The sequence below is a fragment of the Suncus etruscus genome, chromosome 3 (assembly GCF_024139225.1).
Source record: "Suncus etruscus isolate mSunEtr1 chromosome 3, mSunEtr1.pri.cur, whole genome shotgun sequence".
Classification (NCBI taxonomy): Eukaryota; Metazoa; Chordata; class Mammalia; order Eulipotyphla; family Soricidae; genus Suncus; species Suncus etruscus.
Window position 1 is genome coordinate 32,890,176 of NC_064850.1, and position 26,760 is coordinate 32,916,935.

The 26,760-nt window shown below is 44.7% G+C and overlaps 1 protein-coding gene across 3 annotated transcripts in view; it reads left to right on the forward strand.

The window, feature by feature from the left end:
- Positions 1 to 372: 372 nt before the first annotated feature.
- The window catches only part of ZC3H14 (zinc finger CCCH-type containing 14), a 54,260-nt gene continuing 27,872 nt past the window's right edge, over positions 373 to 26,760 (forward strand). Inside the window, exons 1-9 of one of the 3 annotated variants that reach the window (XM_049769799.1) lie at positions 373 to 545; positions 787 to 829; positions 9,037 to 9,151; positions 14,498 to 14,538; positions 16,347 to 16,542; positions 18,196 to 18,625; positions 21,552 to 21,712; positions 22,494 to 22,594; positions 26,521 to 26,676. In XM_049769799.1, coding sequence (XP_049625756.1) covers positions 510 to 545; positions 787 to 829; positions 9,037 to 9,151; positions 14,498 to 14,538; positions 16,347 to 16,542; positions 18,196 to 18,625; positions 21,552 to 21,712; positions 22,494 to 22,594; positions 26,521 to 26,676 — 1,279 coding nt within the window. In that variant the 5' untranslated portion in view covers positions 373 to 509. The remainder of the gene's footprint in view (positions 546 to 786; positions 830 to 9,036; positions 9,152 to 14,497; positions 14,539 to 16,346; positions 16,543 to 18,195; positions 18,626 to 21,551; positions 21,713 to 22,493; positions 22,595 to 26,520; positions 26,677 to 26,760) is intronic. The other 2 variants (XM_049769800.1, XM_049769801.1) reach the window with 2 other exon arrangements.

The following is a 26,760-nucleotide window of genomic DNA, read 5'->3' on the forward strand; positions in this document are numbered from 1 at the left end:
TACCTCCCTCCGTGCTATCTCTCCTGCCTCCTTTTATCCATTTTTTTTAACATCCTTTTAATATCCTTCTTTATGAAGGCAAGTCAAATCTCTTAAGTGGGGGAGGATGAGAGAAAGCGAAGAAACCATCCCCACCACCCCCACTTTGCGGGGCCCGGTCCAAAGAGATGTGCGGCTCCCCAGTAGCCACCACCACCTCGCCACCACCAGCAGAGGTCGCCCGAGAGCGAGCCGGCTGCACGGGATGGGGGGGGTAGGAAGCGAGAAGAGGGAAAGCGAGAGAACCGGCTGTGCGCAGGCGCAAGCGCGTGCGCAGCGGCGCCGCCGGGGTTTGCGCCTGCGCGTGGGCCGGAGTCGGGGGCGGGCGGCGGGTGACGCGGAGCGCGCGGCCTGAGGTGGCGGCGCCCGTGGCTGTGGAGACGAAGGCGGCCGCCGGGGAGGCGAAAGCCGAGCGCAGGCCGCGCCGCGCAGTCGTTGTGGAACCCGCCGCCGCCGCCCGCCGCGGAGCCATGGAGATCGGCACCGAGATCAGCCGCAAGATCCGGGTGAGGCCCGGATGGACGGCGCCGCGGCCTGCGCGGCCGAGGGGGAAGGGCTGCGGGCTTGTGGGGGGCCCAGGGGAGAGCGGCCGGGGGGGGCGGGAGACGCGGCCGCGGGGCGCTCGGGGGCCCCGGGGAGGGGGAGGGGGAGGGGGTCCCGGATTGGCGGGCGCGGGGGGGGGGCCGTCCTCACCTCCACCTGCTGGTAAAGATGTTCTCCTCCGCTTTCTTTCCCTTCTCCCCCTAGAGTGCCATTAAGGGGAAACTGCAAGAATTGGGAGCTTACGTCGGTAAGTGGCTGCTGCGCTCTCCCCTCGCCCCCCCCCCCGCGTCCGCCGCTCCCCGCCCCCTTCCTCCCTCTTCCCTCTCTTCCTCTCTTCCCTCTCCCTCTCCTCTTCTTTCTTCTCACCCCTTTCTCCCTCTCTCTCCCCTCTTCTTTCCCTCTCTTTCCCTCTCCCCTCCCTCCCTCCACTCTCTCTCCCCTCTCTCTCCTTTCTCCCTCTCTCCCCCCTCCTCCCTCTTCTTTTCTCCCCTCTCCCCTTTCTCTCCCTCTTCTCTCTCCCCTCTCTCCCTCTCCTCCCTCTTTCTCTCTTCCCTTTCTCTCCTTTCTCCTCTTTCCCCTTTCTCTCCCTCTCCCTCCCTCCCTTTCCTCTTTCTCCCCTCTCCCTCTCCTCTCCATTCTTTCTCTCCTTTCTCTTTTTCCCCTCTTTCTCCTCTCTTCCCTTTCCCTCTTCCCCCCCCTCTTCTCTCTCTCCCTCTTTCTCTCCCCTTTCTCTTCCCCTCTTTCTCCCTCTCCTCTCTCTCCTGGCTCTCCCCTTTCCTCTTTCTCTCCCTCTTCGCCTTTCCTCTCTCTTTCTCTCCCCCTCTCTCTCCTCTTCTCTTTGTCCCTCTTTCTCCCCCTTTTCTCCCTCTCTTTCTTCTCTCTCCCTTTCTCTCTCCTCTCTGTCTTTCTCCCCCTCTTCTCTCTCCCTCTCTTTCTCCTCTCTCTTCCCCTCTTCTCTCTCCCCTCTCCCTCTCCCCTCTTTCTTCCTCTCCTCTCCCCTTTCTCTCCCCCTCTCCTCTCTCTCCCTCTCCTCTTTTTCTCTCCCCCCTCTCTCTCCCTTTTCTCTCTCTCTCTCCTCTCTCTCTCCCCTCTCTCCTTTCTTCCTTCCTTTTTAGCAGTTATAAGCCAAGATGACTAGCAGTTATGGCACCAAGATGACTAGAGCATGCATGTTTCCTGTACTGATTTTCATATTGGGGAGACCATCCTCCCCCACCTTAGATCCTTCCTCCCCCACCACTCCCCATTTGATGCTTCCTGGTTTATTCCTCTCCCTTCCCTCTAAATCCCTCCCCGCAGTCTCCTAATTGGGAACCCTCCATGTCAACATTTTCTTTTCTTTCTTTTTTTTTTGCAGGGTGGGGGGTTCCCAATCTCACCACTTGATCTCCTGCTTTGGGATTTCTTAGCTCCCCCTCCTTGGAGTCTTTTGTTATGTTTCCCGGATTGTTTTATTTCTCTAACCCTCCACTCTTCCCTCTCTGCCCTCAACCCCACTCCGCCTTCTCTGAACCTTTATTTGAGAATGATTTGCAGATGAGAAGCTTCTGCTTTCTGCCATTTATTTGCCTTCATTCTGCTGCAGTCAGTTTTTCATTTCATGCACCCCCTATCTCCCCATTCCTGTGCCTTTCCTCTCTTGACTGTAATGTCCTCTTTTCTCTTTATTGTAACCTGCCCCCATTATTGAAGCTGTGTCTCCTCTTTCTCTTTTTATTCTCTTAGGACTTAGGGTTTGAGTGTTTGTTTACTCTGGGCCAAGCTCTTTGTTCAAGTTTTGTTGGTGCATTCAGTCATCATATAATACTCTCAGGTTCTGGTTCGCGGGCATTGAAAGCTGATTTAGTAGGAAGGAAGGAAGGGCAGGGCACCTGGGTCATGACCTTTCTTTAAATAGGATGCCTGGGAAAGGTGAAAAGTCTTTCATATTTTCTTTTCTTTTGGCTTTTTGGATCACACACTCAATGGTGCTCAGGGATTACTCCTGGCTCTGTGCTCAGAATTCGCTCCTGGCAGGCACAGGGGACCATATGGGATGCTGGGAATCCAGCCAGGATCCATCCTGGGTTGGTCGCATGCAAGGCAAACGCCCTACCGCTGTGCTGTTGTTCCGGCCCCATCTTTCATATTTTCTTAGTGAGGGGGATGGGTCAGCACTTTGCTTTAGGTTTTTTTTCTTTTTTTTTTTTTGTTTTTGTTTTTGTTTTTGTTTTTTGGGCCACACCCAGCGGTGCTCAGGGGTTACTCCTGGCTATCTGCTCAGAAATAGCTCCTGGCAGGCACGGGGGACCATATGGGACACTGGGATTCGAACCAACCACCTTTGGTCCTGGATCGGCTGCTTGCAAGGCAAACACCGCTGAGCTTTAGGTTTAAGATGTGTAAGGTGGATGGTCAGATAAAACTGCTGGGAAGAACAGGCGATAGGGTGTTATAACCAGGAAAAACACTAGAAGTGGTGATAATCCCAGTTTCATAAACCAAGGAAACTGAGGCTTTGAGTGTTTACTTAAGCACATTTTATGGATTGAAAACCCTAGCCTGTCTCTAGGGTTTGCACCTCTTGTCAAAGTAACTAACTGCCACTAATGACTGTGTTTCTGAAGATGTGTGCAATCTCAGGGTCTTCTCAAGTGAAGCTGCTTTCAGGGAAATGTTTATAGGGTGATTGAAAGATAAAACTGCTGGCATCTTAGCCTGAATCAAAATGTCATAACAAATTCTGAGAAATTGTATTTTTGTTTGTTTGTTTGTTTGCTTGCTTGCTTTTTAGGCTACTCCTGGGGCTCTCAAGTTACTCTAGGCCAGGGGTCTCAAACTCAATTTACCTGGGGGCTGCAGGAGGCAAAGTCGGGGTGATCCTTGAGTGCAAAGTCAGTAGTAAGCCTTGAACATTGGGGGGTGTGACCCAAACAACTAAAACAAAACAAAAAAAGATTGCTCTAGGGCAGGGCCACAAAATGTTGTACGGAGGGCCACAAACGGCCTTCGGGCCGCAAGTTTGAGACCCTTGCTCTAGGCTCTGTGCTCAGCAGGCACTTCTGGCGTGTTCAGGCGACCTTATGGAATGCCAGGAATTGAACTTGGCTAGGCTGCAAATGCCCTTTCTGCTGTGCTATTTCTCTCGTCCTAGAAGTTGTGTTCTTTACCTGTATCATAGCAAAAAAGCTGGGCAGTTTGGTTGGGGATTTGGAATGTGGATTTGTTCTGTTTGGAGCTTATCTTGGGCGTTGTGGGATGTTGTGTCTGGTCTCTGGCATCACCATAAAAGAAGGAAGAATAAAGAAAAGAATATCATCATCTGGGGCCAGAGAGAGAACATGGAGGTAAGGCGTTTGCCTTTCATGCAGAAAGTCATCGGTTCAAATCCCTGCGTCCCATATGGTCCCCTGTGCCTGCCAGGAGCAATTTTTGAGCATGGAGCCAGGAGTAACCCCTGAGCACTGCCGGGTGTGACCCAAAAACCAAAAAAAAAAAAAAAAAAAGAATATCATCAGTGTAGCTGTGGAAATAGTATTGGGTTACACCTGCAGGTGCTCAGTGCTTGCTCCTGGGTTTGTGCTCAGAGATCACTCCTGGTGTGCTTGGGATCGTATGGAGTTCCAGAGATTGAGCCCAGTTACAAGTTAGGTTTCCTAACCACTGTATTTACTATTTGGCTCCTGGAAACAGTCTTTAGACCCTGATGCTTGACTATATCCATCTTTTTAAATATGTGGTATGAGGAAATACACATAGTACATCTGCTCTATCCTGGAGTAAGTGTTGGGTGAGGTATGTGTTGGGTCACATCAAATGGTAATCAGGGACTATTTCCGCACTTGGCCCAGTGGTCACCCTGGACAGTGCGTGGGGACTATACAGTGCCAGGGATTGAATTGAGTTTGGCCTTAGGCAAAGCAAGTGCCTTATCTTCTGTCTAATCTTTTAAATTGAGGACTGCATAAAACACCTGTTAGAACATCTAGAAACTTCCAAGGACTGATATCTTTATAAATATGGGTATTTGGTAGATATCTGAAAGTGTCCAAGGTAAACGTGAATGGGTAATTTTATTGCAATGACAGAAGCTTAGCTTTTATTTTAACTGTATTGTTACTTAATTTGGATGGTTTTGGAGGATGATTCCTGCTCCTAGTGGTTCTTGGATGGAATGGAACACGGTGTGAGAGGGATTAATCCAGACCCTTTTTAAGTGATCTCCTTGGTCAGAAGTTCAATTTTGAAACAAAATACAATTTTTACTTATTGCTCCTGAGGGACCCTAGTGGTGGCATAAGCGCTAGGATGTTTGCCTTGCACGAACTAACCTAGGACGAACCACAGTTTGACATATGGGATTCCCCCTCCCCCCCCCAATCCCATGTGATCCTCCAAGCCAGGAAGAGTTCTGAGCGCATAGCCAGGAGTAACCCCTGAGCGTCACCCAATATGGCCCAAAAACCAAAAAAAAAAAAAAATTGTTTCTGAAAAATTTTGTTGGTGGTCTGCATCAAGCGGTGCTCAGGGTTTACTCCTGGCTTTTTACACTCAGGGATTACTCCTGGAGATCCATATGGCTTGGAGACCATATGGCTTGCCCAGGATCTAATCTGGGGGATCAAATTCAGGTCGACTGCCTCCAAGGCAAATGTGCAATAGCTCTCCTTGGTTCTAAAATTAACACGATATTAAGGTGGTTCTGCTTCAGTGTATAATGAAATGTACCAACATGCTTCCCCTTGTTTCTTTAAATGACTAATGCATGGTATATTAAGGGTAAAAAGATCCTTTAATAGGCTGCAGGATGTGTATTGGAGAGCTTGAAGAATTGATTGCATAGACTGGGTTCCATGTTCATGATCCCTGAGCACTTCAGGCTAAGCATCTTGGCCAGGTGTGATCCAAAACCCCCAAACAAATGAAAGTGCAAGATGGATCAATAGATTTTCTTGTAAAAGTACAAGAGCTGAAGGAAGAGAGCCTCTGGGTTAAGCTTCTTGCCTTGGTTATGGCTGGCCTGGATTTGGCCCCTGGCCAAAAATGGCCCTCTTAACCCTACTAGGTGTGGTCCAATCCCCCAATAAAAAAAAAATCTATAAAATAATTGATGTAATTTCAGTTTAATATTGATGCCCAAAATTTTTTTGAGGGGTCACACCCAGCGGCATTCAGGGGTTAGAAATCATTCCTGGCAGGCTCGGGGGACCATATGGGATGCTGGGATTTGAACTACTGTTCGTCCTGGGTCGACTGTGTACAAGGCAAACGTCCTATTGCTGTGCTCTCTTTCTGACTCCTGATGCTAACTAAACTTTAATGAACTATCACAGTTTTTTTGTTTTTTTTTTTTTTGAGGGGGAGGTGGAGGAGGGGCATCCCTGACAATACTCAGGGCTACTTCTGGCAGTGCTCACGCAACCATATGGGATGCCAGAGGTGGAACTGGGGTCAAGGTAAGCATACCCAGTATACTGTGACTAAAGCTTTCCCATTTTTTGAAAATTGGATGCCACACCTGGCAATACGTAGGATCAAAAATCACTTCTGGCTATGCTCTAGTCTAGACCTTATGGGATGCTGAGGATTCAACCAAGTTGACCAAACCTTGAAGTCTTTTTTTTTGTTCTTTTTTATTTGTTTGTTTCTGGGCCATATCAGTGGTGCTCAGGGGGTTACTCTTGTATCTGAGCTTAGAAATCACTCCTGGAAGGATTGGGGGAATCATATGGGATGCTGGGGAGAAAACCCAGGTTGGCCAGGTGCAAGGCAAACACCCTACTCAAGGGTTACTCCTGGCTCTACGCTCTGAAATCGTTTCTGGCAGGCTCGGGGGACCGTGTGGGATGCCGGGATTCGAGCCACCATCCTTCTGCATTCAAGGCAAACGCCTTACATCCATGCTATCTCTATGGCTCCTAATCCTTTAAGTCTTTTTTTTTTTTTTTTTTTTGGTTTTTGGTTTTTGGGCCACAACCGGTGGCGCTCAGGCGTTGCTCCTGGCTTGGGGGACCATATGGGATGCGGTCCGTCCTAGGCTAGCGCTGGCAAAGCAAACAACTTACCTCTAGCGCCACCGTGCCGGCCCCCCTTGAAGTCTTATGTAGAGCTTGTTATCTAGTCCATTGGAGTATCTATCTCTCTACCCTCCTGCCCTACCACCCCTAAGAGTCTCTGAGGAAAACTTTTTTTGTTTTGTTTTGTTTTTTTTGACTGTACCTGGTGGCACTTGGGTTACTCATGACTCTGTGCTCAGAAATCGCTCCTGGCAGGCACAGGGGATCATATAGGGTGCTGGGATTCGAACCATCATCAGTCCTGGGTTTGGCACTTGCAAAACAAATGCCCTACTGTTGTCTATCTCTACGGCCCTGGCCCTGTATGGGAATAACTTTTTACTCCTGCCAGGCTGGGAGACTGTATGGGATGACTAAAACTCTACTGCTGTGCTACCACTGTGTTATCTCTGGCCCTTGGAAATAACTTTTGTTTTGTTTTTTTTTTAGGCATACTCAGAAGTGCTCAGGGCTTACTCCTGCTCTGCTCTGCTCAGGGACCATTGGCATGACTGCCTGTGCCATCATATCTTTGAGCTCATAGGAACATTCTCATCATGGTGTCACTTATTTTTTTTTTAGTGTTTTTGTCCTGGAAGTGAGTCTTTATAAATTAGATTCCTTAGAAGATGCTGGGGGATTAGGCTAGCTGTTGCTTTCTTTCTGCCAGTAGTCCTCACTGAATGACAAACATAATTATGATTCTGTTGAGTAAATCTTGTCTCATGACTGCATAAGCCACCCAGTAGAGAGGGTCCTCCATCTCAGGAATAGGCCCGAGGCAAGCTTTGAATAGAGTGGCATAGCAGCAGGCAGAAGGTCCTTAACACATAGGTTTTGACACATTCAAAAAGCAAAACTATATATTACTTGCTTTATTTTTGTGTTTTGGGTCACATATGGCACACTTAACTCAGTGGCTACTCCTGGTTTTATTCTTGGAGTTTATACCTGACAGAGTGACCATGCTGTGCCAGTGATTGAACTTGGAAATCCACCTGCAAATCATGGTTTCCTGGGAACTGCAGCTGGTAGGGCATTGCCTTGCATGCTGTTATCTTCGGTTTGATCTTGACATCTTTATGGTTCCCTGATCACTGCCAGAAGTGCAGAGCCAGGAGTAACCCCAGAGCAGGACCTGGTATGGGGTCCCCCAGAACAAACCGACAAAGCACACATTCCATCTCCCCAACTTAAAATTATTTAATCTGAAATTATAAACTTTTAAATAATGTAGACTTTAGGGGCCAGAGTAATGTTCAGTGGGCAGAGCACTTGTCCTACTTGCAGTTTGATCTTGTTATCTCATATGGTCCCCCAAGTCAGGAGTGATTCCAAGAGTAGAGCCAAGAGTAACTCCTGAGTATGTAACCTGGAAACAAAAACAAAATGTAGACCTAAATTATGGTTCTAAATTTATTTGAAAGTGTTGCAGGTTTATTAAACTGAGCAATTGTAATCTTCATACAAAGCATAAATATATACTTGAGGAATGAGTATTATTTAGAAACATTAATATAAACAAAATTGAGTTATTATTACTACTACTACTACTACTACTACTACTACTACTACTACTACTACTACTACTTTGGTCACACCTTGGCTATGCTCAGGGGCTATTCCTGGCTCTGCACTCAGAAATTGCCCCTGGCAGGCTCAATGGACCATATGGGATGCCAGGATTCGAACCTGGTCCGTCCTGTGTTTTTCCTTATTATTTTATTTTTTTTTTTTTTTTTTTTTTTTTTTTTTTTTTTTTTGTGGTTTTTGGGTCACACCCGGCAGTGCTCAGAGATTATTCCTGGCTCCAGGCTCAGAAATTGTTCCTGGCAGGCACGGGGGACCATATGGGACGCCGGGATTCGAACCGATGACCTCCTGCATGAAAGGCAAACGCCTTACCTCCATGCTATCTCTCCGGCCCCTCCTTATTATTTTAAAGGAAAGTTTTTGTTTTGTTTTTGGGCTGCACTTGGCAGTACTCCTGGTTCTGCACTCAAGGATTACTCTTTACAGATTTAGGACCATAGGAGTACCGGGGATTGAACCTGGGTTAACTTTGTGTAAGGCAAGTGCCCTACCTGTTGTATAATTGCTTCAGCCCCTGTTCTTAATTTTTATCCTTTGAAATAAGAAAGGAAAATATTCTTTGGCATAATTCTAGTTGGACTGAGTTGTTTTTTGTTTTTTTTTTGTTTTTTTTTTGGTTTTTGGGCCATACTCGTTTGACACTCAGGGGTTACTCCTGGCTGTGAGCTCAGAAATCGCTCCTGGCTTGGGAGGACCATATGGGACACTGGGGGATTGACTGAGATATTTTTATAGTTAGTATGTTTTCAATTAAGTGAATTCACAAAGCGAAAGAAACTATTGGGTAAAACCTAAAACAGTGTTTGTATACTTTTCCTTTAACTAGATGAAGAACTTCCTGATTACATTATGGTGATGGTAGCCAACAAGAAAAGTCAGGACCAAATGACAGAGGACCTGTCCCTGTTTCTAGGGAACAACACCATTCGATTCACCGTATGGTAGGTTTCTGAATATCTGACTCAGACCAAAATTCCACACAAGTCAGAATAGGCATTCCTTGTAAAACATGTTTTTTTGGGGGTTGGAGGTGTGTGAGTGAGCTATATATCCAGCGGTGGTCAGGGGATCACATGGAGTTCTGGGGATCTGAACCAGATTCATAGCTTCTGTAGCTGCATGTAAAGCAAGTGCCTTACTTAATCCTCTACCATATATCTTCAACCCTGAAAAAAGAGATCTTGGCAGACGAGTGAGGATGAGAGTGGAGAGGCAGTTGTGAGTGAAGAAATCACGGGGTTTGGAACAATACTGCCTATGGTGAATCTTGGATCAGCTTCTTGACTTCCTTTCTTCACATAGAATGTGCTAATATATATAATTTGCATCTAACTGTGCTAGACCCATAACATTCTTTTTTTTTGTGTGGTTTTTGGGTCACACCCGGCAGTGCTCAGGGGTTATTCCTGGCTCCAGGCTCAGAAATTGCTCCTGGCAGGCACGGGGGACCATATGGGACGCTGGGATTCAGACCTATGACCTCCTGCATGAAAGGCAAATGCCTTACCTCCATGCTATCTCTCCGCCCCCCCCCCTAACATTCTTTAATATATTAATTTCAATTGCATTTATTTTTCTTCTGGGTTTTGGGCTCTACCTGATAATACCCAGTTCTGACTCTTGGCTCTGTGCTTAGGGATCACTCCTGGAAGTGCTCAGGGATCGAATCTGGGTTGACTGCATGTAAGGCAAACACCCTACGTGCTGTACTGTTAATCTGGCTTGTAAAGCCTTGTAAACTTATGTATCTATTCCTTTAACCCAAACTAGTCATGGTATCTTTTTAATTTTGGTTTGGTGAATGGCTTTAGGACATAACAAACCTGCTTGGGGGATACTCCAGCTCTGTGCTTGGAGGACCATTTGGTGCTAAGGATTAAACTGGGGTCACCTGCTTTCAAGGGAAGTGCCTTTACCTCTGTACTGTCTCTCTGGCACCTTTAGGTATATTTTGGTCTAGGTTGATGCTCTAAATTACTTTTCCTTGATAATTTAAATCCTACGGACAGCTAGATTATTCATATTCTGGTTAAAATTGCTCAACAGCTGTAAAAATGTAAATCTTTTTTAAAACTTGAATTTTAAAGCTGGCAACATTGGAGCTGGAGAGAGTTAAAGCATATGCCATGGTTTGAGAGAGTATAGCAGGTAAAATGCTTGCAAGGCACACACAGCTGATGCAGGTTCAATTACAGTCTCCTGAACATCCCTAGATGCAGTTCTGGCAGCCTGCTAAGTGATCTGGGTCCTGACTACTAGAGCCTGAGCAGCACTTTAATTTTGCGTTCTAGTACTGAATCTCTTGTTCAGTTGGCTGAAAATCACTGGGAGGATCCCTAGGCTTCTTGTGCACTGTTTGGAGATAGACCCCTTCACATTTATTGAAAAACAAGATAAAAAAGGTCTCTTTGTTGGGGGGAGAGACAGAGACAGAGAGAAAGGAGAGGAGAGGAGAGGAGAGGAGGAGATGGAGGGGAGGAGAGAGGAGGAGAGAGAGAGAATCACATGCAAGACATGCTTTGCATGTGGGAAGCCTGGAAGCCTGGATTGATCTTGGTGCTACATAGTCCCCTGGATATCACCCGCAAAACAACAGCAATTTGAAGTAGAAATTAATATAATTTTGTTGTGTTACTGTTTTATGATTTTGGGCCGTACCTAGTGGCACTTGGGTTACTCCTGGCTCTGTGCTCAGAAATCACTCTTGAAAGGCTCAAGGACCTTATGGGATGCTGGGGATTGAACCCAGGTCAGCATGTGCAAGGCAAATGTCCTACCTGCTGTGCTATCACTCTGGCCCCTAATATAATCCTTTTTTTTTTTTTTTTTTTTGCTTTTTGGGTCACACCCTGTGATGCTTGAGTTACTCCTGGTTATGTTCTCAGAAATCACTCCTGGCTCGAGGGGCCATATGGGATACTGGGGATTGAACCAAGGTTCGTCCTGGATCAGCCGCGTGCAAGGCAAACGCCCTACCATTGTTCTATTGCTCTGCCTCCCCCCCAATATAAGTTTTAATGTGTTAAAGCACATGTGCCTTTATACTATCTTTCTGTCCCAACCTATTTGTTTATTTTTGGGGGCTAGAGCTGGTATTGTTCAGGAGTTATTTTTGGATCTGCTTAGGGATCACCTACTAGAGTAGGCCTCTTGGTGTCCATATGGGATTCCAGGAATTAAACCTGAGTTGGCTGTGTGCCTTGAAAGCACCTTACTCACTATGCTCTCTCAGCCCATTGCTAACCTTTGCTAAATCTTTATCTTCTCATTTTAAATTTTCTTTGCTTTTCTTTGATTTTGGACCACACCTGGTGGTGCTCAGAAATGACTCCTGGCATGTTCAGGGAGATCAATGGGATGCTGGGAATTGAACCCAGGTCTACTTCATGCAAGGCCAAATGCCCTACCTGCTGTGCTATCACACCTAAAGTATTTTTTCTTTCCTCCCCTCCCCGCTGTGCTATTGTTCTGACCCTGTTGCTGTTTATTTTATTTTCTGCATTCAGCTCTACTGGAGTTCACTCTCTGCAGGAGTAGGAAACTATGGAGCTCTCAGGATCAAACCTATGTCTTCGGCAGACAAAGCATGTACTCAGCCTATTATCTCTGTGACATCTTTTTTTTTTTTTTTTGGTTTTTGGTTTTTGGGCCACACCCGGCGTTGCTCAGGGGTTACTCCTGGCTGTCTGCTCAGAAATAGCTCCTGGCAGGCACGGGGGACCATATGGGACACCAGGATTCGAACCAACCACCTTTGGTCCTGGATCGGCTGTTTGCAAGGCAAACGCCGCTGTGCTATCTCTCCAGGCCCTCTCTGTGACATCTTTTTTTTTTTTTTTTTTTTTTTTTGGTTTTTGGGTCACACCCGGCAGTGCTCAGGGGTTATTCCTGGCTCCAGGCTCAGAAATTGCTCCTGGCAGGCACGGGGGACCATATGGGGCGCCGGGATTCGAACCGATGACCTCCTGCATGAAAGGCAAACACCTTACCTCCATGCTATCTCTCCGGCCCCTCTCTGTGACATCTTAATTTTTATTTTTTTTAATTTCTCTTTATTCAAAATATCCTTTTTTTTTTTTTGGTTTTTGAGTCACACCTGGCAGTGCTCAGAGTCTACTCCTGGCCCTATGCTCAGAAATTGCCCCTTGTAGACTCAGGGGACTATATGGGATGCCGGAATTCGAACTACCGTTCTTCTGCGTCTTTAAGGCAAATGCCTTACCACTGTGCTATCTCTCCGGCCTCTTAATTTTTATTTTTGTGCCAGGTGTGAAACTCTTTTCTCCCTCCAAAAAAAAAAAAATCAATACAAACTTAGTTATTTGCTTTATTTATTTTATTTATTATTTTATTTATTTACTTATTTATTTATTTTGGTTTTTGGATCACACCCAGAGGCGCTCCCGGCTACTCCTGGCTTTGGCGCTCAGAAATTGCTCCTGGCAGGCATGGGGGGATTCTAAGGGATGCTGGGATTTGAACCACTGTCTTGTCCTGGATGTCCAGTCTATTTAGCTATATCTCTGGCTCATTCCACATTCTTTTAGTTCTTCATATTTTTTGGGTCACATACAATGTGGTGTTCAGGGGTTACTCTTTTTTTTTGGGGGGGGGGTTACACCTAGTGGCATTCAGGAGTTACTCCTGGCTTTGCGCTCAGAAATCACTCCTGGCAGGCACGGGGGGGGGGGGGGGATCATATGGGATGCTGGGAGTTGAACCACTGTCTGTCCTGGATCAGCTGCATGCAAGGCAAACGCTCTAACACTGTGCTATCTCTCTGGCCCCTCAGAGATTATTCCTGGCTCTTCCCTCTGGGGTCATTCCAAGATTCCAAGTGATGCACAGTGGCCATATTGGATTCTTTTTTTTTTTTTTTTTTTTTTTTTGTTTTGTTTTGTTTTTGGGTCACACCCGGCAGCACTCAGGGGTTACTCCTGGCTCTATGCTCAGAAATCGCTCCTGGCAGGCTCAGGGGACCATATGGGGTGCCGGGATTCTAACCACTGTCCTTTGCATGCAAGGCAAACACACTACCTCCATGCTATCTCTCCGGCCCCATATTGGATTCTAGAGATCGAACCCTGGTCAACTGTGTACAAGAAAATGCCCTACCCGCTGTACTATTGCTCTGGCCTCCATATTCTTGTCTGATCTGACTTTTTCTTTAACCTTTGGATTGGAACTTAATGCTTTTGAAAAATTTCTTGGACTACTAGTTGAATTTAAATTTGTGATGCAAGGGATGGATTTCTGTTTCATCACATTTCTTTTCCTAAGTGTTCCTTGACAACAATCCCAAACCATTTTGTTTATTTGGAGTCCTATAATAATTGTCCTTGTGGAAGATTAAGTGAATCGGCTTTTTATTCCTTTGAGGGTGGGAAGATATTCCCAACTGGTATTCAGGAGTGCCAGGATTCCCACAGGCAATTCTTGGCCAACCTGGCTCTTAACTCCATGTAGGAACTGAACCTAGCCCACTCTGGCAGAATTAGGAGACCTCCAGTGTTGTGCCTTGCAATATTTTGGAGACCATCTTGTGCCGGGGATGGAACCTGTATAGCCTTAGCCTCCTATACTGTCCTCCCCAGACTTTAAAATTCTTTTCTTTCCTTGGACTTCTTTTGCACCCGTTCTCCTCTTAATTTTCCTTGCCCCCTTCCTGTTTAACTCTTTTTTTGGGGTTGGGGCATACCTGGTAGTGCTCAGGGGTTATTCATGGCTCTTGCTGAGAAATCGCTCCTGGCAGGCTCGTGGGACCATGTAGGTTGCTGGGTTTTGAACTTGAGTCTGCTGCGTGGCAGACAAACACCCTATGCACTGTGCTATAGTTCCAGCCCTCTCAACTTTTCGTTCTTGAATTTGGGGTCTGTTATAGACAAGGCATGTACTCTACCATTAAACTACGTAGTTGGTCCTTTTATTGAGTTTTGAGTAAGACACTGATTTTCTGTATTTTTAGTGGGCATGGCCCCTTGAAAGAACTATGAAGCAAATTTGTCTTGTATATAGCTACTAAAATAGGCTATAAGCAAGGTTGTGTGGCCTATGCTTCCTTATACCTTGTTTTGACTATAATAGTACACTGAAGTAAAATTGTATTTTGAGATCATCAGTATTTTTACATTTTAGAATTAAATTATCCCAGGAACTTTCTTGTAATAGATAAAAATAAACGTAAACTGTACTTATTAAATGTTTTATCAATATATATTTGGAGTGATATGTACGTCATTAAATTTAGAGTGGCAGTGGAAGTAATTTTATTTATTTTTTGCTTTTAGGCTTCATGGTGTATTAGATAAACTTCGCTCTGTTACAACTGGTAAGAGTCATACAAATGTCTGGGTATTTTTGGAATTTGATACAGCTTATGATTTATTTTCTGGTTTTTTTTTTTTTGTTTGTTTTATTTTGTTTGGGATATTTTTTATTGCTTTTGGACCATACCTGATGATGCTCAAGGGTTACTCCTGACTCTGCACTCAGGAATTATTCCTTGAATTGCCTGGGGGACCATCTGGGATGCACAGATTAAACTTGCGTTGGCCACATGCAATACAAGTCCCATACCCACTGTACTATCTCTTCAGTCCCCCAGAGTTTTTCTTTTTCTTTCTTTTTTTTTTTTGGGTCACACCCGGCAGCGCCCAGAGGTTACTCCTAGCTTCATGCTCAGAAATCTTTCAGGGGACCATATGGGATGCCGGGATTCGAACCACCGACCTTCCGCATGCAAGGCAAATGCCTTACCTTCATCCTATCTCTTCGGCCCACCCAGAGTTTTTCTTATTTTTTTTCCACACTATGCTATGCTCAGGAGTTACTCCTGACTCTGATCCCAGGAATCACTCTTGGCACTGTTTGTGGAATATGGAAAATCAGGTTGGCTGTTTGCCTTGCAAGAACTTACCTACTGTACTCTCTCTCCAACCTCCATAGCTTTTTCTTTTTGGTTTTTGGGTCACACCCAGCAGTGCCCAGGGGCTCCTCCTGGCTGTACACTCAGAAATAGCCCCCGGCAGGCTTGGGGTACCATATGGGATGCCGGGATTCGAACCACCGTCCTTCTACACGCAAGGCAAATGCCTTACCACTGTGCTATCTCTCCAGTCCCCTCAAATGCCTTACCACTGTGCTTTCTCTCCGGTCCCCTCCATAGCGTTTTTTTTTTTTTTTTTTTTTGGTTTTTGGGCCACACCCGTTTGACGCTCAGGGGTTACTCCTGGCTATGTGCTCAGAAATCGCCCCTGGCTTGGGTGGACCATATGGGACGCCGGGGGATCGAACCGAGGTCCTTCCTTGGCTAGCGCTTGCAAGGCAGACACCTTACCTCCAGCGCCACCTACCCGGCCCCCTCCATAGCGTTTTTTAAATTTTGCTTTTGGTTCACATCTGGCTTGGGATGAAGTTGGGGGACCATGTGCTAAGTATCAAATTCAGACCTCCTACTTAAAAATCATGTGCTTCATCTTAATCAGCTTTCTTTTTTTTTTCCTGGTTTTTGGGCCACACTTGGTGACACTCGGGTTATTCCTGGCTATATGCTCAAAAATCACTCTTGTCTCAGGGAACCATATGGGATGCCGGGGATCAAACACAGGTCCATCTTGAGTCAGCCATGTGCAAGGCAAACACCCTACCACTGTGCTATCGCTCTGGCCCTTGTTCATCTCTTTCTCTTTTATTTGCCTTGGGAAAAAACCCAAAACTTTAAAAACAGTTTAGACTTTCAATGGAGTTAGCTATTTTTATGAATTCAAGAGCAGTTAATACATTTAAACAAGGGAAAGGATGTGCAGTATTAATTGGGTAAATTATTGCATTACTATGAGACATTTATATATATATGTTTTTGGACCAGGCCCAGAAATACTCAGATTACTCCTGTCCCTGCACTCAGGAGTCATTCTATTGGTGCTTGGGGTATCACGGGATGCCAGGGAGTGAACCTGAATCAGCTGCATACATAGGGCAAGCTCCCTACCCGCTATACTATCTCTTTGGCCCCTCCATGGGATATTTAACCTTTAAAAATATGTTGAAAGTACTTGTATTGCTTTTAAATTGGTGATGAAAGAAAAGGTTTAAAATAATAAAACCAGCTTAAAAATACTCTATTTGTCTTTCTAGATCCCTCTAGTTTAAAGTCTTCTGATACCAACATCTTTGATAGTAATGTGCCTTCAAACAAGAGCACTTTCAGTCGGGGAGATGAGAGAAGGCACGAAGCTACAGTGCCACCCCTTGCAGTTTCTAGCACTAGATCTGAAAAGAGAGATTCCAGAGTTTCTACAAGTTCACAGGAGCAGAAAACCACTAATTCCAGGTATAATGCCCTGTGTAAAAAGGCTTTTTCAAAATGACACCTTAATTTTTATTTTATTTTTTTGGGGGGCCTTATCTGGCAGTGCTCAAGGGTTACTCCTGGCTCTGTGGTCAGAATTGCTCCTGGCAGTCTCGGGGGCCATCTGGGATGCCAAGGATTGAACCCAGGTCGACTGCATGCAACACCTTACCCCCTGTCCTATCGCTCCTGATAGAAAAATTTTTATTTTTTGTCTGTGTGTTTTGGGTATACCCAGTGATGCTCAGGGCTTACTCTTGGCTCTGTAATCAGGAATCATTCCTGGCAGTGCTTGGGACTATATGGTACCCACGGGATCAAACTGGGATAGCCCCATGCAAGGTGAATAACCGACAAGGCAAACCACTTTTGATCCAGTCCCAGTTTTTATTTCCTTTAATTGTTGTTTTCAGCAAGCTTTGACAAAACTAAATTGTTTGCTGAGCATTTTATTTTTCGAAGTGGGACTAGATTTTGGGCTACGCTGGTGAGGCGTGGGGGTTGCTTCTGCTTTTGTGCTCATGGGTTGTGTCAGTGTTTGGAGACTTTGGAGACACTTTGAGGTGCCAGGGGTTTAACCTTGGCCTCTTTTTTACATTCAGAGTGCGTGCTGAACCTGTTGAGCTATTTCTCTGGTTTAGTTTTTTCAATTACCGTTTTTTTTTTTTTTTTTTTTTTTTTTTTTTCATTTTTGGGGGAGGAAGAGATCACAGTTTTGTGGCTTAGGGGCCATATTAAGCCTGGTGCTGTGAGTTGCTCCTGGTGGTGCTCAAAGGAACATTTTGTACCATTAAATTTACGAGGTCCTCACTAGTACAAGGCAAGTACTTTGTCATAGAGATCCACATTCGTGGTAGACTTATTTTTCTTTTAATTTTTTGTTTTGATTTTGAGCCAAACTCGGAGGTTCATGGTTCTTTTTCTATTTTTGGGTCACACCTAATGGTGCTCAGGGATTACTCTTGGCTCTGAGCCCAGAAATCGCTCCTGGCAGGCTCGGGGGACCGTATGGGATGCAGAGAATAGAACCAGTGTCTGTCGTGGTTGGTTGTGTGCAAGGCAAATGCCCTACTACTGTACTTTCTCTCTGTCCCAGGTGCATGGTTCTCATTCTGGCTCTGCTCAGGTTTCACTTTTGGTGGGCTTGAAAGGCCATGACTGCTGGGTTTGAACCCTGGTTGGCTTTATGTAAGGCAAAAGCCCAATGTGTTATACTTTCACTTCAATTCTAATTGTGGGTAGTTCGGTTTGTTTTTGTTTGGGTTTTGGAGCCACGCCTTGCAGTCCTCAGTGTCTTCTTGGTTTTACACTCAGAGATCATTCCTGGTGGTATTTAAGGATACACCATATATGATGCCAAGTATCAAACCCAAGTTGGCAAGCTAGCAACTACATGTTTAAATGGTACCTTTTGTGAACTTCAATTGTAAGGGTGGGGGTGTGGAGACATGCCCACAGCACTCAGGGACTCTGGGTTCTGCGCTCAGGATAACTCCTAGTGGGCTTGGGAGAACTGTATGGGATTACCAGGGTTGGATCCTCTTGCTGCATGCAAGGCAAGCACCCTAGTTGCTACACCTAGGCTCTAGTGCTCTTAATTTGATATAATTTGTGTGTATCTGTTGTTTCAAATAGACAGAGTTATGATGATGGAGCTGCAACCCGACTAATGTCAACAGTGAAACCTCTGAGGGAGCCAGCACCGTCCGAAGATGTCATTGATATTAAACCAGAACCAGATGATCTCATTGATGACGACCTCAATTTTGTGCAAGAGAATCCCTTATCTCAAAAAAAACCTACAGTGACACTTACGTACAGTTCTTCTCGCCCTTCTATTGAAATTTATCGACCACCTGCAAGTCGAAATGCAGATAGTGGTACTCATTTAAGTAGATATCAATATCAACAGCAGCAAAACAGTATTCATGCTGCCAAGCAACCTGATATACAGAACAGCCGGTTATATGAAACTGGACGTTTGTGTGAACCAGAAGTGCTTAACAGCTTAGAAGAAACTTATAGTCCCTTTTTTAGGAACAACTCAGAAAAAATGAACATTGAGGTTTGTATAGCTTAAAAATTCTAGTTTGTGGTTTTGTGAATTGAATCTGGGCCCTCAAATACACATACACATGGCAGTTGATCACTGATGAACTAAATCTCTAACTAAAATGAGCAGTTCTTGTGGCCTGAGAGATAGTATGGAGGTAGGGTGTTTGCTTTGCATGCAGAAGGCCGGTGGTTTGAATTCCAGCATCCCAGAAGGTTCCCTGAGCCTGCCAGGAGTAACTCCTGGGCACTGCTGGGTGTGACCCAAAAGCAAAACAAAACAAAAAAAAGATAAAAATAAAATAAGGGGCCCGGAAAGATAGCACAGCGGCATTTGCCTTGCAAGCAGCCAATCCTGGACCAAAGGTTGGTTTGAATCCTGGTGTCCCATATGGTCCCCTGTGCCTGCCAGGAGCTATTTCTGAGCAGATAGCCAGGAGTAACCCCTGAGCACTGCCGGGTGTGGCCCAAAAACCAAAATAAAATAAAATAAATAAGCAGTTCTTACTTCTTAAAAAAATAATTATGCTGAACCTAGTAGTGTTATCCTGGCTCTCTGCTTAAGGATCAAAGGTAGATTTTTTATCCATCATTAACTTTTCATATTTTATATTTTGATTAGTTTGTCTATGATACTAACATTCGAAATGTTTTAATTCATCTTATAGTTTTGAGAGATAGTTTAGGTTGATTTAAGGTTTTTTGTTTGTTTTTTGTTTTGGGGGTACACCTAATGGCACTTAGGAGTTACTCCTGGCTCTGCACTCAGAAATTGTTCCTGGCAGGCTCTGGGGACCATATGGGATGCTGGGAATTGAACCTGGACTTGTCCTAAGTTGGCAGAATGCAAGGCAAATGCCCTACTGTTGTGCTTTCACTCTGGCCCCTAATTTAAGTTTTTTTTTTTTTCCATTTTGGGCCAGATCTGGCGTGCTCGGGTTTTGAGGGATAGTTTAGGTCGATTTAAGATTTTTTTTTGTTTGTTTTTGGTCTACATCTAGTGGCCCTTAGGGGTTACTACTGGCTTTGCACTCAGAAGTTGCTACTGGCAGGCTTGGGGGATCATATAGGATGCTGAGGATCAAACCCGGGCTGGCTGCATGCAAGGTAAACGCCCTGCTGTGCTCTGGCCCCTCATTTAAGATTCTTTATATATATAAAATCTTTAAGCACCATGATTACAAGTATGATTGTAGTTGGGTTTCAGTTATAAACAGAATACCCCCCTTCATTGCAACATTCACACCACCAATGGTCCCCCACCTCGTATTTGAGACAGTCATTCTACTTCTCTCACTCATTAAGATTGTCGGGCCCGGAGAGATAGCACAGCGGTGTTTGCCTTGCAAGCAGCCGATCCAGGACCAGAGGTGGTTGGTTCGAATCCCGGTGTCCCATATGGTCCCCCGTGCCTGCCAGGAACTATTTCTGAGCAGACAGCCAGGAGTAACCCCTGAGCACCGCCGGGTGTGACCCAAAAACCAAAAACCAAAAAAAAAAAAAAAAAAAAGATTGTCATGCTAGTTGTTAGTGTTGTTATTTCCCTAACTACACTTAACCACTTTTTGTGGTGAGCTTCATATTGTGAGCCAGTCCACCCCTCATCTCTATTGTCTCTGGGCATTATTATAATAATGTCCTTAATTTTTCTTAAAACCCATAGATGAGTAGAACTATTCTGTATCTATCTCTCCCTCTGACTTATATCACTCAGCATAATAGATTCCATGTACTTTGATGTATAGGTAAAGTTCGTGACTTCATCTCTCCTGACAACTGCATAATATTCCATTGTGTATATGTACCACAGTTTCTTTAGCCAATCTGTTGGAGGCCATCATGGCTGTTTCCAGAGTCTGGCTATTGTAAATAATGCTGCAATGAATGAGCAAGGGATTTTTGAATTGTATTTTTTTCCCCTAGGGTATATCTCTAGCAGTGGTATAGTATAGCTGAATCATAGGGGAGCTCAATTTCCAGCTTTTTGAGGAGTCTCCATATTGTTTTCCATAAAGGCTAGAGTAGACACCATTCCTACCAGCAGTAAATAAGAGTTCCTTTCTCTTCCACATGCCCACCAGCACTGATTGATCTTGTTCTTTGTGATGTGTGCCAGTCTCTGTGGTGTGAGATGGTACCTCGTTGTTGTTTTGATTCACATCTTTCTGATGATTAGTGAGTGATGTGGAGCATTTTTCATGTGTCTTGGCCATTTGTATCTCTTCTTTGAGGAAGTATCTGTTCATTCCTTCTCCCCATTTTTTATGGGGTTAGATTTTTTTCTTGTAAAGTTCTGTCAGTACCTTGTATATTTTCGATATTAGCCCCTTATCTGATGGGTATTGGGTGAATACATTCTGTGGGTAGCTCATTTAAGATTTTTTTTTGGGGGGGGTCACACCCGGCAGTGCTCAGGGGTTACTCCTAACTTCACGCTCAGAAATTGCTCCTGGCATGCTCAGGGGACCATATGGGATGCCAGGATTCGAACCAACGTCCTTCTGCATGCAAGACAAACGCCTTACCTCCATGCTTTCTCTCCGGCTCCAGTAGTTCTATATTTTTTAAGGAAATGTAAAGCTCTAATTGGCTAAAAGCTGACTGGGATAATTTGATATTATTTTGTAAGAAACATGGACTATGTTTAACATTTTATATAAAACATGAATTACATATCTATAATGAAATAATTTAAATCAGTCTAATGAAGGACCAGAGAGTATAAGGGTCAAGGTACTTGCTATATGTTGCTGATCCTGGTTTAATCATTATGGGTGATTCAAGTACGTCCAAGGCTATGTGCTCAGGAATTACTCCTGGTAGGGCTTTGGGCCCATGTGGGATACTGGGAATCAAACTGGTTGGCCACATGCACAGCGAATGCTCTACTTCTATACTATGCTCTGGCCTTGGTAAGAGTAAATTTAATCTGGTTGCAGGAAGAAAACTTTCGTAAGAGAAAATTGCCTGTGGTAAGTTCGGTTGTAAAAGTAAAAAAATTCAATCATGATGGAGAAGAGGAGGAGGAAGATGATGATTGTGGGTCCCGGACAGGAAGCATCTCCAGCAGCGTGTCAGTGCCTGCAAAGCCTGAAAGGAGGTACCTTACTATATCTGAAAATTAGTTTCCCTTTGAGTTTCATTTTTGGTGTGGTAAGTGGTTTTGGGCCATTTCTGGTGATGATGCTCAGGGGTTACTCCTGGCTCTGCACTTATGAATTGTTCCTGATGCTTCTAGGGTGAACCTTATGGGATGCTTGGCATTGAACCTGGGTTATCTGGGTACAAGGCTGCTCCCTATCTGCCCAACCTACCTCCAGACTCCTCATCTGGTGTTATTAAAACCAAAAGCTAATAATAGCATTGAAGACTCATTTGAGAAATGCAGAGATGAAATAAGGTCTGTCTGTTCAAGGATTACAGAGAACATTGGAAGCTTGTATGAGAGGAATTGATCCAGATTTGTTACTTTTTGTAATTTTTTTTTGCTTTTGGGCCACACCCGGTGATGCTCAGGGATTACTCCTGACTACGCACTCAGAAATTGCTCCTGGTTTGGGGGACCACATGGGATGCCAGGTGATCAAATCTCAGTCCGTCCTAGGTTAGCTGCATGCAAGACAAACACCCTACCACTTGCACCACTGCTCCGGCCCCAACTTTTTGTAAATTTTTTAATGAAATTTACACCTAGCTTAACACCTACTTAACTCCCACACAAGACAAATACCCTAACCACAATGGTATTGCACCGGCCCCATCGTTTCCATGTTTTGAAAACTAGTTAGACTGTTCCGAACCTAAAAGAAGAGTAGAATGGTTAGCATTTGAAGTAGCCATATCTAAAATTTAATCAATATACTTTTTAACTTTTTGTTTAGACCATCACTTCCACCTTCTAAACAAGCTAACAAGAATCTGATTTTGAAGGCTATCTCTGAAGCCCAAGAATCTGTAACTAAAACAACTAACTATTCTACAGGTAAATAAATTATATGTTTATATTAATCTAGACTTTTTTTGAGGGGGCCCCACACCCAGAGGTTCTCAGGGGTTACTCCTGGCTCTGAGTACAGAAATCACTCCTGGTGGGCTCAGGACTATATGGGAAACCAGGGATTGAACATGGGTCACTGTGCTATTTGTTTGGCTCCTTAGATTTCAAATTACCGAGTAAACTAAAATTGATTGCTTTCAAAATTGGTGTTAAATAAAGATAGCCATATTTCTAGATAAAGGAGCAGAGTTTTGTTTAATTTTGATTTTGGGGCCATACCTGGTTACTCCTAGCTCTGCTCAGAAATCACTCCTGGTGGTATTTTGGGGATCATATTGATATTGGGGATCAAATCTGGTAGCTGCGTACAATTTATTGTTCTAAACCCAATAGCGGAGTTTTTTTTGAGAAACTACTAGTTGTAAGTTGATTTTAGTTCTTTGAGCAGTTCTAGTGCCTGTTAATTCTTTTTTCTGTATAATATATATGTAATTTGGGGCTGGAGAGGTGGCTTAGCAGCCGGGCATTTTCCTTGCATGTGGCTGACTTAGGACGGACCATGGTTCGATCCCCCTAATTCCCATATGGTCCCCCAAGCCAGAAGTGATTTCTTTTTTTTTTTTTTTTTCCTGGTTTTTGGGTCACACCCGGCCGGCAGTGCTCAGGGGAAACTCTTGGCTCCATTCTCAGAAATTGCTCCTGGCAGGCACGGGGGACCATATGGGAAGCCAGATTTGAACTGATGACCTTCTGCATGAAAAGCAAACGCCTTACCTCCGTGCTATCTCTCCGGCCCCCAGAAGCAATTTCTGAGCACAGAGCCAGGAGTAACCTCTGAACATCACCGGGTGTGGCCCCAAAACATATATATATATTTATATGTACATATATATATAAATATATATTTATATGTATGTATGTGATTTATGTAAGATATATAATAGGAATTTTAACTATTATTATTCTGTGTCTTTGTTTGTTTTTGTTTTTGGGTCATACCAGGAGCACTCAGGGGTTACTCTTGGCGCTACGCAATCGCTCCTGGCAGGCTCAGGGGACCATATGGGATGCCAGGATTCGAACCAACAACCTTCTGCATGCAAGGCAAATGCCTTATCTCCATGCTATTTCTCCGCCCCTCCCCCCTTTTTTGTGCCACATCTTGTCAAGCTCAGGGGTTATACCCTGCTTTTAGATCAGGGATCACTTTTGTTTGTTTTTGGTTTTGGGTCACACCTGGCGGTGCTCAGGTTACTCATGGCTCTGTGCTCAGAAATCACCCCTGGTAGGCTCGAGGGCCATATGGGATGTCGGGAATTGAACGCAGGGAATCAAACTCAGGTTGGCTGCGTGCAAGGCAAAAGCCCTACTGCCCTGCCATTGTGCTATCATTCAGTGCTTGGGTATTGAAATAGGTTCAGTTGCATGCAAGGCAAGCATCTTTCTCACTGTATTATTTATCCGTTCCCTCATTTGGGATCTTGAAACATACCCTGCTATAAACCCGGAGCATCTCTGTGTGGCCCTCAAAAAGTCAAAAAAAGAAAAAAAAGGATGGAGGTATAGGCCAGAACTAGGGGTGTTCAGGGGCTCAGGTCTGGTGGGGGTGGAGGATGATAGGGATGCCAGGGATTGAACCTGGGTGTCCACCACATGCAATGCTTGTGTACTCTCCTCTGGACTATTGCTCTGACCCCTAAGCCTTTTTCTTTGGAGGGGGGCACGCCTGGTAACACTCAGGAGTTACTCCTGGCTATGCACTCAGAAATTACTCCTGGCTTGGGGGACCGTATGGGATGCCGGGGGATCAAACTGTGGTTCATCCTAGGTTAGACACATGCAAGGCAAATTACTTACTGCTGCACTGCTGCTCCGGCCACCATCTTTTTTTTTTTTCCTCTAGAGGTTACACCTTGGAAGTGCTCATTAGGATTGTGTAGTTAGGGATTGAACTTGGTTCCTTACACATACTATGTACCTCCCTTGTATAATCTCTTTAACCCCCCTCCCCCTCTTTTTTTGTTTTTTTTGGGTCACACCTAGCAGCACTCAGACATTACTCCTGGCTCTATGCTCAGAAATTGCTCCTGGAAGGCTCAGGGGACTTTATGGGATGCCGGGATTCAAACCACTGACCTTCTGTAATCAAGGCAAATGCCTTACCTCCATGCTATCTCTCAGGCCCCTTAATCCCCTATCCTTTCTTTTTTTTTCTTTTGTTTTTTTTTTGGGGGGGGGGTCACACCTGGCAGCGCTCAGACATTACTTCTGGCTCTATGCTCAGAAGTCGCTCCTGGCAGGCTCGGGGGACCATATGGGATGCTGGGATTCAAACCACCGACCTTCTGCACGCAAGGCAAACACCTTACCTCCATTCTATCTCTCCAGCTCCCCTTAATCCCCTCTCAATTTTTGGCCCTGAGTCTTATTTTCCTCATCTCTAACTTGACCCTGAACAGTTGAACAGGCTTTGGCATGTAGGATAAGGATGGTCAAAGTCCAATACTTGAACTTAACTTATATTCCCTTTTTAAATATGTCAATAGTATTGATTACTTAGGATGATGAGAAATTTACAGTCTTTTTTGTTTTGTTTTGTTTTTGGGCCACACCCGGCATTGCTCAAGGGTTACTCCTGGCTGTCTGCTCAGATATAGCTCCTGGCAGGCACGAGGGACCATATGGGACACCGGGATTTGAACCAACCACCTTTGGTCCAGGATCGGCTGCTTGCAAGGCAAACGCCGCTGTGCTATCTCTCCAGGCCCAGAAATTTACAGTCTTAAATGTGGCTTGAAATTTCCTTTTTTTTTTTTTTTTGGTTTTTGGGCCACACCCGGTAACGCTCAGGGGTTACTCCTGGCTATGTGCTCAGAAGTTGCTCCTGGCTTGGGGGACCATATGGGACACCGGGGGATCGAACCGCGGTCCGTCCAAGGCTAGCGCAGGCAAGGCAGGCACCTTACCTTTAGCGCCACCGCCCGGCCCCGAAATTTCCTTTTGTTACAGTAGTTACAGTTCCCTCAGATTTTTTGTTTGAGGTTCACACCTCCCAGTGCTCAGGGCTTAGTCCAGCAATGGCGAGCCTATGGCACACATGCCAGTGGTGGCACACGAAGGCCTTGCAGCTGGCAAGTGGGAAGGTCTGCAGTTAAGATATGCGGTGCAGCAGGAGGCGAGTGTGGTACTAAAATCATGTTATTAAGGTTTAATTCAGGGTTCTCAAACTCAATTTACCTGGAGGCCGCAAGAGGCAAAGTCGGGGTGATCCTTGAGTGCAAAGTCAGTAGTAAGCCTTAAACATTGGGGAGTGTGACCCAAACAACTAAAACAAAACAAAACCAAAAGATTCCTCTAGGACAGGGCCACAAAATGTTGTACGGAGGGCTGTTTGCAGCCCACGAGTTTGAGACCCCTGGTAATTGATGTGCTGGCACTTTGATGAAATTTTGTGCGGTTTTATGCAACAGTTTGGCACTCGGGTTCAAAAAGGTTAGCCATCACTGGCCTAGTCACTCAGGGCTTGAGGGTTTTACAATGGTTCTTAGTGACTATGTAGTGCTAGGCTTCAAACCTGAGCCCCTTGGGTTTTGTTTTGTATCAGTTTTGTTGATATTTGATGTCATACTAGTATGTTAAGTTGGTTTGAGAGCAGGAAGTTGGAACAGGAGCTTGCTTTTGTCATAACCATTTGCTTATCAATCTAACATTGTACCTCCCATCAAAGGAAAGAAAATTCTTATGTGTATTATGTAGCTTAATAATATAAGGAAAAAAACAAGGTGGTATTTATGGATTTTCAACCTTATATTTGAGGGTAAAGGAGACATTTATGTTAAATATGCCATTTATTTTTGAGTTTTATATATTACTATATTTGTATTTCTATCATTTTTTGCTTTTTATGTAAGTCTCACAGAAACAGACACTTCCAGTTGCTCCTAGAACTCGAACTTCTCAAGAAGAATTGCTAGCAGAAATGGTCCAGGGACAAAGCAGAACCCCCAGAATAAGTTCCTCTATTAAAGAAGAGGAAACAAAAGAAGATAATATAGAAAAAAGTCAAGGTAACAATTTAAATATTTTATTTATTTATTTTTTATATATATATTTTTTTGGTTTTTTGGGGCCACCCCCGGCGGTGCTCAGGG